The sequence below is a fragment of the Carcharhinus amblyrhynchos genome, chromosome 18 (assembly GCF_965287045.1).
Source record: "Carcharhinus amblyrhynchos chromosome 18, sCarAmb.v2.hapA, whole genome shotgun sequence".
NCBI lineage: Eukaryota > Metazoa > Chordata > Chondrichthyes > Carcharhiniformes > Carcharhinidae > Carcharhinus > Carcharhinus amblyrhynchos.
The window spans coordinates 2,280,541-2,293,482 of record NC_137341.1 but is presented as its reverse complement, the minus strand read 5'-3'; the positions used below and the strand labels follow the sequence as shown (position 1 = coordinate 2,293,482).

The 12,942-nt window shown below is 44.5% G+C and overlaps 1 protein-coding gene across 2 annotated transcripts in view; it reads right to left on the bottom strand.

Moving 5' to 3' along the window:
* Positions 1–9,491, bottom strand: part of LOC145354776 (uncharacterized) — a 30,760-nt gene extending 21,269 nt beyond the window's left edge. The window contains exons 1-2 of one of the 2 annotated variants that reach the window (XM_080206253.1): positions 9,411–9,475; positions 5,114–6,348 (exon numbers count right to left, since the gene is read on the bottom strand). In XM_080206253.1, the coding sequence (XP_080062379.1) occupies positions 5,114–6,231 (1,118 nt within the window). In that variant the 5' untranslated portion in view covers positions 6,232–6,348; positions 9,411–9,475. Of the gene's footprint in view, positions 1–5,113; positions 6,349–8,976; positions 9,065–9,410 lie in introns of those variants that run through there. The other variant, XR_013888900.1, reaches the window with a different exon arrangement.
* Between the last annotated feature and the right edge of the window lie 3,451 nt (positions 9,492–12,942).

Sequence of the window (12,942 nt, the reverse complement as noted above, 5' to 3'; positions counted from 1 at the left end):
CGTCAATCATTGGATATTAGCAATGAAATCAGGGTCTGGAATATTCCAACTGAACTTCAGATTCTGTTGGTAATTGATAATTTAAAAAATGTTCTTTTATCACTCCTTGCTGCTGTTGGTGTTACAAATCAATGATTATTTTATAAATTATTTCTATGAAACACCTATCACTGCTCTTGCTGTCTTTATGCTTGATGTGCAATAATTCATTGTATTCTGTGTTATTCTTGCATCCTGTGAATTATACTGCTCTGTATTTCCGTCAGGCTGAGAATCAAACTTGGGTCCCTGGTGCTATGAGACAGCCTCTATTTTTCACTCATAGCTGATTCATATTTGGGTTAATATTACTACATGTAACTGAAATAGAGTTTATTAACTGGACAGACTGCAGTAAACAGCATTTAGCCCTTGTTAGTGATTGGGTTTTGTTATTAATCACAACAAGTCTTTACTTGGTTAAAGTCCAACAGATTTATTTGGTAGCATGAGCTTTTGGAGTGCTGCTCCCTCAGCAGGCTCACCTGAGGAAGAGCAGTGCTCCGAAAGCTTGTGCTACCAAATAAACCTGTTAGACTTTAACCTGGTGTTGTGAGACTTCTTAATGTACCTATCCCAATCCAACGCCAGCATCTCCACATCAGGTTCTTTCTTGTGAAGTCACTCGTGCCTCCATTGATTGGATGAATGACCAAACTTCTTCCCGCACAGAAAGCAGGTGAACAGACACTATTATATTTTGCTCACACAACAGAAACACTACACTGCAGTCAAAGTGACTTCGAGGAAACTGTCAAACTGTGAAGCCATGTTGAACTTTAAGGCATGATTCTCCCATTCCGCTGTGCAAAAAAATTAGTGCAGTGGAGCAGGGAGAATCACGTGTCAGCCCACTCGCGAGATTCCTGTGAGCATTCACATCACGCTTGCATTTCTCAGGCCCAGACTGGTGCTGGAAATTGGCTGGGAGACAGGGCTAGTGGTTAAATGGTATTTTACATACTATTAGTGGGCCCGGGACTGAATTTTCCAGGCAGCTAGCATCTCCCATCCCGCCAGGAGTATTTCACTTCAGCAGAGTTCAGACTAGCTCCCCAATTTTGGGCAACTAGTGACTGACCCCACTGGAGTAAAGGGAGCAATTGGGGGTTCCCCAGGAGATCGGGTGGTGCCCCCTGCATTTGGGCACTGACAGTGCCAGCCTAAGAGGTGCCCATGCCCAGGGGGCACCTTGGCACTGACCAAGGGGATGGGGCCTGGTGAGGGCAGGGCCTAGGGGCGATTGGAGGGAGGGAGGGAGGACTAGCTACCACTTTACATTGGGATCCGGTCAGCACTGGAGGGGGGTCAGCGATCGAGATGGGCTTAGGAGTTGCAGGGGGAGTTGTCAGTGCTGGGGGAGACGGGGGGGTGGTCCTGGCCCGTGAATGGATGAGGGGCCATTGGGGGGACAGCACTGTGGAGGTCATGGCCAGCAATTATGCTGGCAAGCAAACAGGGAGGCTGATATGATTTTGGCCTCTCCAGCATGAATAGACCACTAACAAAGTGCAAATTAACAGTAATAAGCTTAACTTTAACACTTGAATAGACTTCTCACAACTAGCTCGGTTGATCAGGCTGAAAGGGTGATGTTCGAATCCAAAACATGGCTAACATATCAACAAAAATGGCTTCTCAAGCGATTTATTCTATAATCAGGAGATGTTGTAAACATCCTGAATTAGTTTGTTGGAAATAGCAAATTGGTCGATAAAATGTCAGGTCGGTAACTGTGTCCTTTCCCCCACAGTCCCCAGTCTGAAAGGTACAGACAATGTGAGTGGAAAGTGGGCCAAGCACTGTCCTGGCTGGAGATGTGTAGTATCTCCAGCCAGGACAGTTAGTGAGATTTTGCAAACCCAAGCAAGTCGTGGGGGTTACAGATAGTGTGACATGAACTCAAGATCCTGGTTGAGGCTGTCCTCATGTCCCCAAATTGAATTTAAACAGAAAAATGGGAGAGAGTCAGAACCCACAAAAACACAGACAGATCGTGAAATCGAGCTGAATGAATCTGGTAATTTGTGGGGCCAGCACATTTCAAGCTGCCTTGTTTCTATGTTTTGTTTCCCCCTTTTTCCTTCATTTCTACTTGGTTTCAATAATGTCTTAACTATTTAAATTTCTTTACCTTTTGGAGAGCTTGGTCTATCATGCATCTCTTGTAATTGTAGATGTTTTGCTATGCATTCAATGTCAGCTTTCCCTACCCGGCAGGTTTATCTACCAATTCAGTTAACTGATTCTTTTTTATTTTATGTAAACCAGTCAGAGATACATTTTCCATCTTTAGGGAAGTGTTAGCAATTTTCAATGCCATTTTGGATTCTATCAGTACAATACATCTCACAGTAACTTCAATTCTGATGTCTAGTACTTCAGTAACTGACATACTCTGTTTTGCAGGATTCACGGACCCCACAATTTAACAATAAATCTGAAATCAAGTTTTACTATTCAGCAACTAGTAAGTTGCTTTCCAAATTGCAAAATATCCTAATGAATTATTACTAATCAGTCTAATAACCATTTCTTCACATTTTGATATCCCACAAAAGCCCCACTTTTGTCAGTTTCCCAGCTGGCATTATAAACTGGATGGGAAGATCTGGGAATAGAACCCAGCTTTGAAGGACCATAGCGTTTTTTTTCAGAAAACAGGATGGGCAAGAGTCACAGGACCACGAGTAAATTTTAACTTGAAAAAAATTACATTTATTAAATAAGAAATGTTTGATTATAATACAATGCCACTTTACACCCCCACGTCTTCACAAATATACACAGGTTTCAAGTTTAACAAGTTACAAAGGATATCTTAATCTATAATGGTCTTGGTAACACAAAGTCACTTTTGGCACACGCATTGGTTGTGGTCAGATACACCGTTCACCCTAACCGAAGTGAATGTGCGTGGAACTCTCCTCAAAATCATAGATTGTGAAGAAAAAATCCTTGAAATATTTGAGTTAAAAGTTTTGAAATTGGAACACAGGTCAAAGAGAGGAATTAGTTCACCATTTCTGTGAGAAAAAGAGTGCATAGCCAGAGAGGCAGGGAGAGGTGAGAGAAGACATTATCGCTGGGGAGGGGGGCTGGACAGGGTTAGGGAGTCCTCTGCTGTTGGCATCAACCAAGCTCCAGATTATTCTTATACTGTGAGCCACATTGTCTCACTGAACTCTGGTTTCCACATAATTGATTTCTGATGTGCACAGCAGTTGTGTGTTTTATTTCTCTGGTTTTCTGCTTAATTCTCCTGAACACCTTGGACCCTGTTCTCTTAATTTCAGTCTTCCTAAAACATTCTTTGTGGGCCAATTCCTTGGTTATCTGCACTGTGTCTGATTCTTTGGGAAATCTACCTCATTTTCAACTCCCTTGTCCTATCCTGTCCAGTGTCTGTTCTGGCAGAGTTGAGAGATCTTCACTGCCCAGTGTCATATCTCCAACTGCAAGCAAATTCAGCTAAAACTAAATTCCATAAGGCATAGGAGCAGAATTAGGCCACTCGGCCCAGCGAGTCTGCTCCGCCATTCAATCATGGCTGATTTTTTTTTCATCCCCATTCTCCTGCCTTTTCCTCATTATTAATAAAGAACCTATCTATCTCTGTCCACAGCCTTCGGTGGCAAAGAGTTCCACAGATTCACCACTCTCCGGCTGAAGAAATTCGTCCTCATCTCAATTTTAAAGGATCGTCCCTTTAGCCTGAGATTATGCCGTCTGAGTCTAGTTTTTCCTATTAGTGGAACTATCCTCTCCACGTCCACTCTATCCAGGCTTCATAGTATCGTAAGTTTCAATAAGATCCCCCCCACCCCTCGTCCTTCTAAACTGCTAACAAGACCAGACCCAGAGTTCTCAACTGTTCCTCATAAGGCAAGCTCTTCATTCCAGGGATCATTCTTGTGAGCTTGTGAAATTCAAACGGTCATTCCACCTGAAAAGGGCCCACAGTTGCTAAGCAACAATCTCATGCTTCTGCCAACTTGTTTACTCTTCACACTAGTCATTTCCAAACACACAAATGCAGCTCTCTCTCAAACCCAAAAAACCCCAAATGCAAATACCTTTGTCTAGACTAAATCTAACTTTAGGTTTGTCCTTCCTTACACAAGGACATTAAACTAAAACCACTTAAAACTATAACTTACTGCCAATATTTAACAATGCAAATCTAGAGCCATTTAAACTACCAAATAGGAATAACAATTATATCAGATCCAATTATTTCAATTTGAGCCATGAGATTATCAATCTTGTTCCAAATGCTGTGTGCATTCAGTTAGAGCTCCTTTACCTTGGTCTGATACCATTCCGCATTAAACATACACAATACTCTGCTTCTGCTGCACTCAAGTCCCATTACGATTTCCTGTTTCCAACATTACTTCCAATTTGGGCCACCCTTCAGTTACCCATCCTCCTGACAAGTTAGTTTAAACCCACTCCTGTACAACCTTCCAATATCTCTGGAAGGAAGTAAGTATCGAGGGAAGTGGGAGCAAAAAGGCCGAAGAAAAGGGAACTTATAGATCTACACTTCGACAAGAACGTTGATAGAAACTTCAACACCCTCAGGACCAGTAAATGAAAACACCATCATCCCCTCCAAGTCACACCCTGTCCTAACTTGTCAAACGGTCAGTTCTGGATGAATATAAATATTGGAAAGACTGGAGCCATTATCTTCAGCCTCTGCTACAAACTCCAGTCCTTAACTATCAATACCAGTCACCTCCCTTACAGCTTTGAGTCTGAACCAGACTGTTCACAATCTTGGTGTCATATTTCAGCCCAAGCTGCGCTTCTGCCTACGTATCACTAACAATGCCTACTTCCACCTCAGTAACTTTGTCTAACCTCATTCCTGCCTCAGTTCATCTGCTGCCGAAACTTATCCATTCCTTTGTTCTCTTGAAACTGGACTATTCTCAGCCGTCCATATAAAGATGGATTCAAAATTCAAACCAAAGCTGATTTTGTTTGCACACAATGTTAAAAAACTGCAGAAATTAACATGAAAAAGACCTTAATAAACGTTTCACTTCTGGATCAATGTAATTACCTGTGAAGTCGCTGGTGTTCCCGCAATGTGGATGACCGAGTAAATCCTTTCCCACACTCAGAGCAGGTGAACGGCTTCTCCCCAGTGTGAACTTGTTGGTGTGCCCGCATGTGAGATGACTGAGTAAATCCCTTCCCACATTTGGAGCAGGTGAATGGTCTCTCTCCTGTGTGAATTCGCTGGTGTTTAGTGAGGTCAGACGATCGCCTGAACCCAGTCCCACAGACAGAACACCTGAACGGCCTCTCATCAGTGTGAATACGCTGATGGCACAGGAGTTCTCTGGAACTTTTATAACACTTCCTGCAGTCTGGGCATTTGAAAGGTCTCTCATCAGTGTGAACTCGCTGGTGTGCTAGCAGGGCAGAGGACTGATTGAACCCTTTCCCACACTTGGAGCAAGTAAACGGCTTCTCCCCAGTGTGAGTGCGCTGATGTATCACCAGGCTGGATAACACTGTGAATTTTTTCCCACATGTGGAGCAGGTGAACGGTTTTTCACCTGTATGAATCCGCAAGTGTATCAAACGATCCGACAACTGAGTGAATCCTTGCCCACATATGGAGCAAGAGAATGGTCTGTCCCCGGTGTGAGTTTGCTCGTGTCTCATCTGGGTGGACAACCGAGTGAATCCCTTACCGCACGTGGAGCAGGTGAAGGGCCTCTCCCCAGTGTGAGTGCGCTGGTGTGTCACCAGGCTGGATAACACACTGAATTTCTTCCCACACTCGGAGCAGGTGAACGGTTTCTCCCCTGTGTGAATTCGCTCATGTGTCAAACAGTTCAACAGCCGAGTGAATCCCTTCCCACACTCAGAGCAGGTGTATGGCCTCTCCCCGGTGTGAACTCGCTTATGCCTCAGCAGGTCAGACGGTTGACTGCAACCCTTCCCACACTCAGAACAGGTGAATGGTCGTTCTCCAGTGTGAATGCGTCGATGACTTTTCAGCCAGGATGGATATTTGAATAACATCCCACAGTGCTCACATTTCCACGGTTTCTCCCTGTCGTGACTGCATTTGTGTTCTGACAGGTCTGATGATTGGCTGAATCCTCGTCCACACACAGAACACGTGTACGCTTTCTCCCCACTGTGAACGGTGCCTTTTCCTTCCATGTTCAAAGTCTGATGATTTTCAGATTATGATAAATTGCGTGGCTCTATCAGATCCTGATGTGATGTTTACTTTGTGCTTCCTAACTGCAAATCCACTCCTCCTAATATCCTGTGAGGCTGATTTAAAACAGAAAAAAGGGAGTGAGAGAGAACTCACAAAAACACAAAGGCAGGTTGTTAAAATGAGCTAAATGAATAATGAATCTGGTAATTTTGGAAGCCAACAATAGGAAAAACTTCTTACACAGGACCCTGGCCTCGATGGGAGCACAGACAGAAAGAGTGGGAGGTGCAGGAGGCAGTAGGAGAAGTTGAGGAATCTTGTACATCTATAATTTTAGCAGATCTCTGACAAAGACTGAAATGATCCGATTAGTTTTACCCCATCATCACTGCCAGCAAGATGGAGAATTTGGTGCTCTGCCAAATCTCCATTCACTGTATTGGAACCAGAGAATTCCAGCCATTGGCGAGGCTGGAGAATTCCGACCACAATCTCCCAAACTCTTAACTCCAGCTACTGGCAGGACCAGGGTAGCAAGTGTGAGTGAACACCATCTCCTCCAAGTTCCCCTCCAAATCACACATCATTCTGGGTGAACAGAAATGTCCTCATTTTAGATATTTTGAAGCCTCAATTAATTGTCTTCAGTCCCCGCTACGAACTCCACTCCCTAACCATCAACACAATCCATCTCTCTTACAGCTTTCAGGCTGTACCAGGCTGTTCACAATCTTGGTGTCAGATTTCACCCCAAACTGAGCTTCTAATTACATATCACTAAGAGTGCCTATTTCCACCTTAGTAACTTTGTCTAACTTCACTCCAGCCTTAGCTCATCTGCTGCAGAAACACATCCATTCCTTTGTTCCCTCAAAAGAAGACTACTCCCAGCCACCCATATAAAGATGCCAACATGTAAACCTTAAATTAACACTGATATACATGGTTTTTACCCTGAATTTTAACACCTAAAACGTTGCTCGAGATTATTAACATTAGAAGAAAAGGACGCTGATAAACATGGTTCAGTTCTGGATGTAATTCATATCATAATCCAGTCATTGTACCTACTTGTCCAATTGCTGATAGGTCTACAGGTTGGATGACTGACTGAATCCCTTCCCACACTATAATCTCCATCCATAGGCGCTGACCCCACCTCTCTCCCTGGCAAATTTCTGAGACAGAATGGACTGTTCACAAATTTGGTTTCATATTTTAACCCACAATGAGTTCCAGGCAGGTATCTGCATCAGTAAGTAGCACACGAGCATTGAGACTGACTTCATCTTAAGTGAGACACAGTTGCAGTGAGTATATTTGGGAATTTAATCAAAGTGGGGATTCAGTACACAGGGGAAAGGAATACTCTTTTGCTTTCTATAACTTTTACTCCCTTCAGAAAGTGGCCTTGCCCTGCTCAAAGGGAAGAGGCTGGTTATTTGGTGAGTTCAGCAGCTGTGAGGCAGCAATGAGCCAAAGAAAATAACCATGGCATCAGATGAAACTGGAAAGCTGAGAGACTGATAAGTGCTCAGTGTAAGGAGCAGTGTGTGAAAAACAAGCAGCTGGAATAAGGGAAAGTTGAGGCCTATATAGTAAGATAATACAATTAATTAAAAATAGAATAGTTAACACAAGAGAAATAAAGTTAAGACATGGCTCAGTCATGGATCATTCGTGTATCAAGTGCTGCCAGCTGCTGACACTTGACCTCAGGGTTTTAGAGATTGAGTGGGGGCTGAAGTCACTGTGACACACCTGTGAGGCTCAGAGCAAAGTGGATAGCTCATTCAGAAAGGTGGTCATAACACAGCTGAAGGGCCTATGTCCAGTCACCTAATCCCAATCCAACACCTCTCCATATTATTGACTTGTCTGCTGCTGATATCCTCGGCAATGAGCCCCATTCACATACCCATTACCCTGTCCTCACTGCCCTACACAGGCTCCCAATTCAACAGCAACTCAATTTAAAATTCTCATCCTTCATTTTTTTTTAATTCCTTCGTGGCACATGGGTGTCGCTGGCTGGCCAGCATTTATTGCCCATCCCTTGAGGTGGTGGTGAGCTGACTTCTTGAATCGCTGCAGTCCATGTTCTGTGGGTTGACCCACAATTCTGTGAGGGAGGGAATTCCAGGATTTTGACCCAGTGACTTTGAAGGAATAGCGGTATATTTCCAAGTCAGGATAGTGAGTGGCTTGGAGGGGAATTTGCAGTTGGTAGTGTTTCCATTTATCTGCTGCCCTTGTCCTTCCAGGTGGAAGCGGTCATGGGTTTGGAAGATGCTGTCTAAGGATCATAGAAGATCATCATAGAACCTTACAGTGCAGAAAGAAGCCCTTCGGCCCATCAAGTCTGCACCGAACACAATCCTACCCAGACCCTACCCCCATATCCCTACATATTATACCCAATAATCCCTCTAACCTCCACTACCCTGGACACTAAGGGACAATTTCTTAGCCTGGCCAATCAACCTAACCCGCACATCTTTGGACTGTGGGAGGAAACCGGCGCACCCGGAGGAAACCCACACAGACACGAGGAGAATGTGCAAACTCCACACAGTGACTTGAGTTGGGAATCGAACCCAGGACCCTGGAGCTGTGAAGCAACAATGCTAACCACTGTGCTAACCGCCTTTGGTGAAATGTTGCAGCGCATCCCTATTGATCTTCCCTATTTCTAGTCAGACAGATATTTGAATCATTTTCCACAGACACGCTTACATTCAGGTTCTGTTGAATCAGGTGAATCTGTAGGATTTTGATTTGATGTTTGGTTTGAGATTTCCACCTTTAAATCCTGATCTTCAAAATATCCTGTGAGAAAATCATCACTGTCAGTCCAGAAGAGAAATTAATAGACAAACATGCCTCTGGATTTGAGTGTGTGTGTGTAAATGGCCTAATCCCCTGTAAAAGGAGTTTCCAAAAGCCATCAGAATCCAGGATAGAAAGGCACAAGATTCCCAGGCGCGCATGCGCCCTGCTGCCCATTGCCCCCAATAAAGATGGCGGCCGGTAACTCGGCTCCGGCAGCAGAAAGGCCGCTCCGCGATTCCTGCCCGGGTTTGATAGCATCCCGCAATCGGGAAGTCCTGATTCTGTGGGCTTACCATCCCGCATGAGTGATTATGAAGCCTCTCCGCCGCCCCCCCCCCGTTACCTTTCAGAATTCCCCCATTTCTCTCCGATGACGGAACCCAGCGAACGACCGGCCAGGAAGGGCAGCACCGGCGGTGCGCATGCTCGAGTCCCAAACGGCAATGCGCATGTCCAATTCGCCACTGCGCCTGCGCCAATGGCTTCTCTTCACCAGAGGGCAAAGGTCATTCCACCAATAATTTTATCCTGAATATAATTAAATAAAATGCATAAAGTTAGATATAACTGGAGTCTCAGCAGGTGGAGGGAAGAAGTGATTCCTCTCCCAGACAATTAAAACAGGATCTTGTCTGTAAGAATGTACAGAATTGTGGCTGAAATCCTTGAAACATTTGGTGGATCATCAGGTTCCTGGAATGTTTGTAGCACTCCCCACAGTCTGAGTAGCACTCCCCACAGTCTGAGTCTGTATAAAGTCAATGTGGACATGTTGATTGTACATCAGCTCACTGGAACATTTAAAACACTGACCACAAACTGGACGTTTCGGTGGTTTCTCAGCTGAGGGAGAATTTAGGACATAGAACACTACAGCACAAACAGGCCCTTCGGCCCACAAGTTGCGCCGATCATATCCATACCTACCAAGCCACAGAACTATCTTTAACTCCTAATCCCATTAAATCCCATGTACTCATCCAGAAGTCTTTTAAAAGACCCCAGCGAGTTCGCCACCACCACCACCGACGGCAGCCGATTCCATTCACTCACCGCCCTCTGAGTGAAAAACTTACCCCTGACATCTCCTCAGTACTTGCTTCCCTGCTCCTTAAATCTGTGTCCTCACTTTGATGGGACATCAGACCCCCAGAGCACCTTGCACAGTTGGGACATTGAAGAAGGCTGTCATTTGTATGAATTAGTTAATGCATCGTCAAGTTTCCCAGAACTCCTGAAATATTTTAACTGGTGGGAAAACTGAGGAAATCCCGGTCTGGGTGTGAATCCCTTCACAACCATGCTGTATCTGAATAGTCTCTCTCTGGCCTGACTCTGCTATTGTACAGTAAATGGGATCACCAGGTGAATCCCTTTCTCCATTCAGCTGGTAATGATCTAATGCTTTTTAACCGATCAGTTTTCACTTCAGAGGGAATCTCAATTTTTTTTTTCAGTGAGTTCCACATTCTGAGAACTCACCAGTAAAACATAAACAATGTAATCAAAAGAGAAAATTCTGAAATTTTCAGCTGACCTGACTACATCTGTGAAGAGTGAAACATTGGGCCCGATTTTACCATTTTCATTCTAAATGCTGAATCTGGGCGTAATGCAGATCCAACTCGGAAATCTGCTTTCAAGCGCTCCCATATGCATTCAGCCTGAAAATAAAATCGCCAGTCCCATTCACGCTGTGGGCGGGGCTTAGCGCACCCAAAATGATCAGAGTTCTGAACTGCGCATGCGGAGTTAGAAACAAATTTGAAAAAGCACGACCGTGTCAGATCGCTCCCAGGCCACAGAAAGTGGAGAAAGCAGCCTGAGAGCAAAAAGCGGGAGCGATGGTGCACACATACATATCACTGCCCCCCCTTATCCATGTAACCCCTGCTACACTGATCAATAGTGACCCTCTGCTCCCACCCCCACCGATCGCCCGCAGAGTAGCAGCGGAACCCCTGCCCCCCTACCAGAGACCCATCTGCCACCCCCACCCCATCAGTGAGTGATCGGGCCTCTCCTCCCCACCCACCAGACATACATCTGACCCGCCTCCTCCTCCCCCTCCAAAACCAGACAGCCATCTGGCTTCACTCCTTACCCCCCCCCCCCAGGCAGAGAATGACCTGACCCGCCTCTCTCCTCCCCTCCACCACTGATCCGAGTCAGAGAGCCTTTGGAATCTCTGAACATACTCTTCAGCAGAAGGAGCACCCGATCCAGAATTTTATTCAGCAGGTCCATTTTGGTGCAAATTCTGGATCGGTGAAATCGGTGGTAAAGGGAGAAATGCTGATAACATTGAGCAGTTCATTAATCCAATTTAAATGCGTGCAAATCCATTTAAGTCACCGTTGTGCCCGGCACAAAGTGGATCGCTGCCATTCCCAGGCTTGGGTAAATTGGCAATCTGCATGGACGCGGGTGCGGATTGTGGTAATGGCTTCACACCCAACTTTACCACATTTTCATGCCCACTTTTGATAAAATCGAGCCCATTGTTTATATTTCATGAAACCGGCACGGGTCCCACAGTTGCTCATGGGCATCTAACTTAAAATTTTCAAAACTCGTCAGTCTCATTAATGCAGCTCCTGTGAAACTGACAAGGTATAAAAGGCAAATTTTCATTGCCAAAAGCAACTGACACATCAAATTCTAAACGTTTCTCTGTTTTAACTATTTCATAAGTGTAGTAGTTATCATGTTCACTTGATGCCAAAGGCCACCAGTCAGAAACTGGACATAAAAATTAAAACATAGACGTCTCTCTCAGTGTGAGGAAAAGTTGCCTCATTCTTGATTTGATTTATTACTGTCACATGTATTGGTATAAAGTGAAAAGTATAGTTTGTTGCACTCTATACAGACAAAGCATACAATTCATAGAGTACATAGGCAAGAAGGAAAGGAGAAAGTACAGAATATAGTGTGACAGTCATAACTAGGGTGTAGAGAAAGATCAACTTAATGTAAGCTATTCAAGTGTCTGATGGCAGCAGGGAAGAAGCTGTTCTTGAATTGGTTTGTACTTGAGCTCAGATTTTAATATCTTTCTCCCCATGGATGAAGGTGGAAAATAGTATGTGTGGGGTGCGTGGAGTCCTTGATTATGTTGGCTACTGAGGCAGCAGGAAGTGTAGACAGAGTCAATGGATGGGAGGTGGTTTGCATGATGGACTGGGCTGCATTCACAATCCTTTGCATTTGCAGTCTGTCAGACTTGCAGCGTCCTCTGCACACTTTGATCTGCCACTCATCTTGATCTCATCTGAGAATTTTGAGATATTACACTTGGTCCCCACTTCAATTCATCTGTGTAAATCGTAAACAATTGCAGTCCCAACACTGATCCCACTAGTTACTGATCGCCAACCAGAAAAACACCCATTTACCCCCAGTCTTTGCTTTCTGTTAGTTTATTAATCCTCTATCCATGCTAATACATTACCCATAACACTGTGCACGTTTATCTTAGGCGGCAGTCTTTGGTGTTGGCACCTTGTCAGATACACCACATCCACAGGTTCCCCATTGCCCACTGCACATGTAATGTTCTCAAAGAATTCCACCAAATCAGTCAAACATGTCCGGCCCTTCATGAACCCATGTTGCATCTCACCAACAGGACAATTTATATCCAGATGTCTCGCTATTTCTTCCTTGATAGATTCAAGCATTTTCCCTGCTACAGATGTTAAGCTAACTGGCCGATAGTACTGACCTTTTGTCTATATCCTTTTTTAAACAGTGGTGTCACATGTGCTGTTTTCCAATCTATGGGAACCACCCTAAAGTCCAGTGAATTTTGGTAAAATACTACTAGTGCATTTGCTATTGGCCAATGTTAAGAACACTGTTCTGGACCCTTC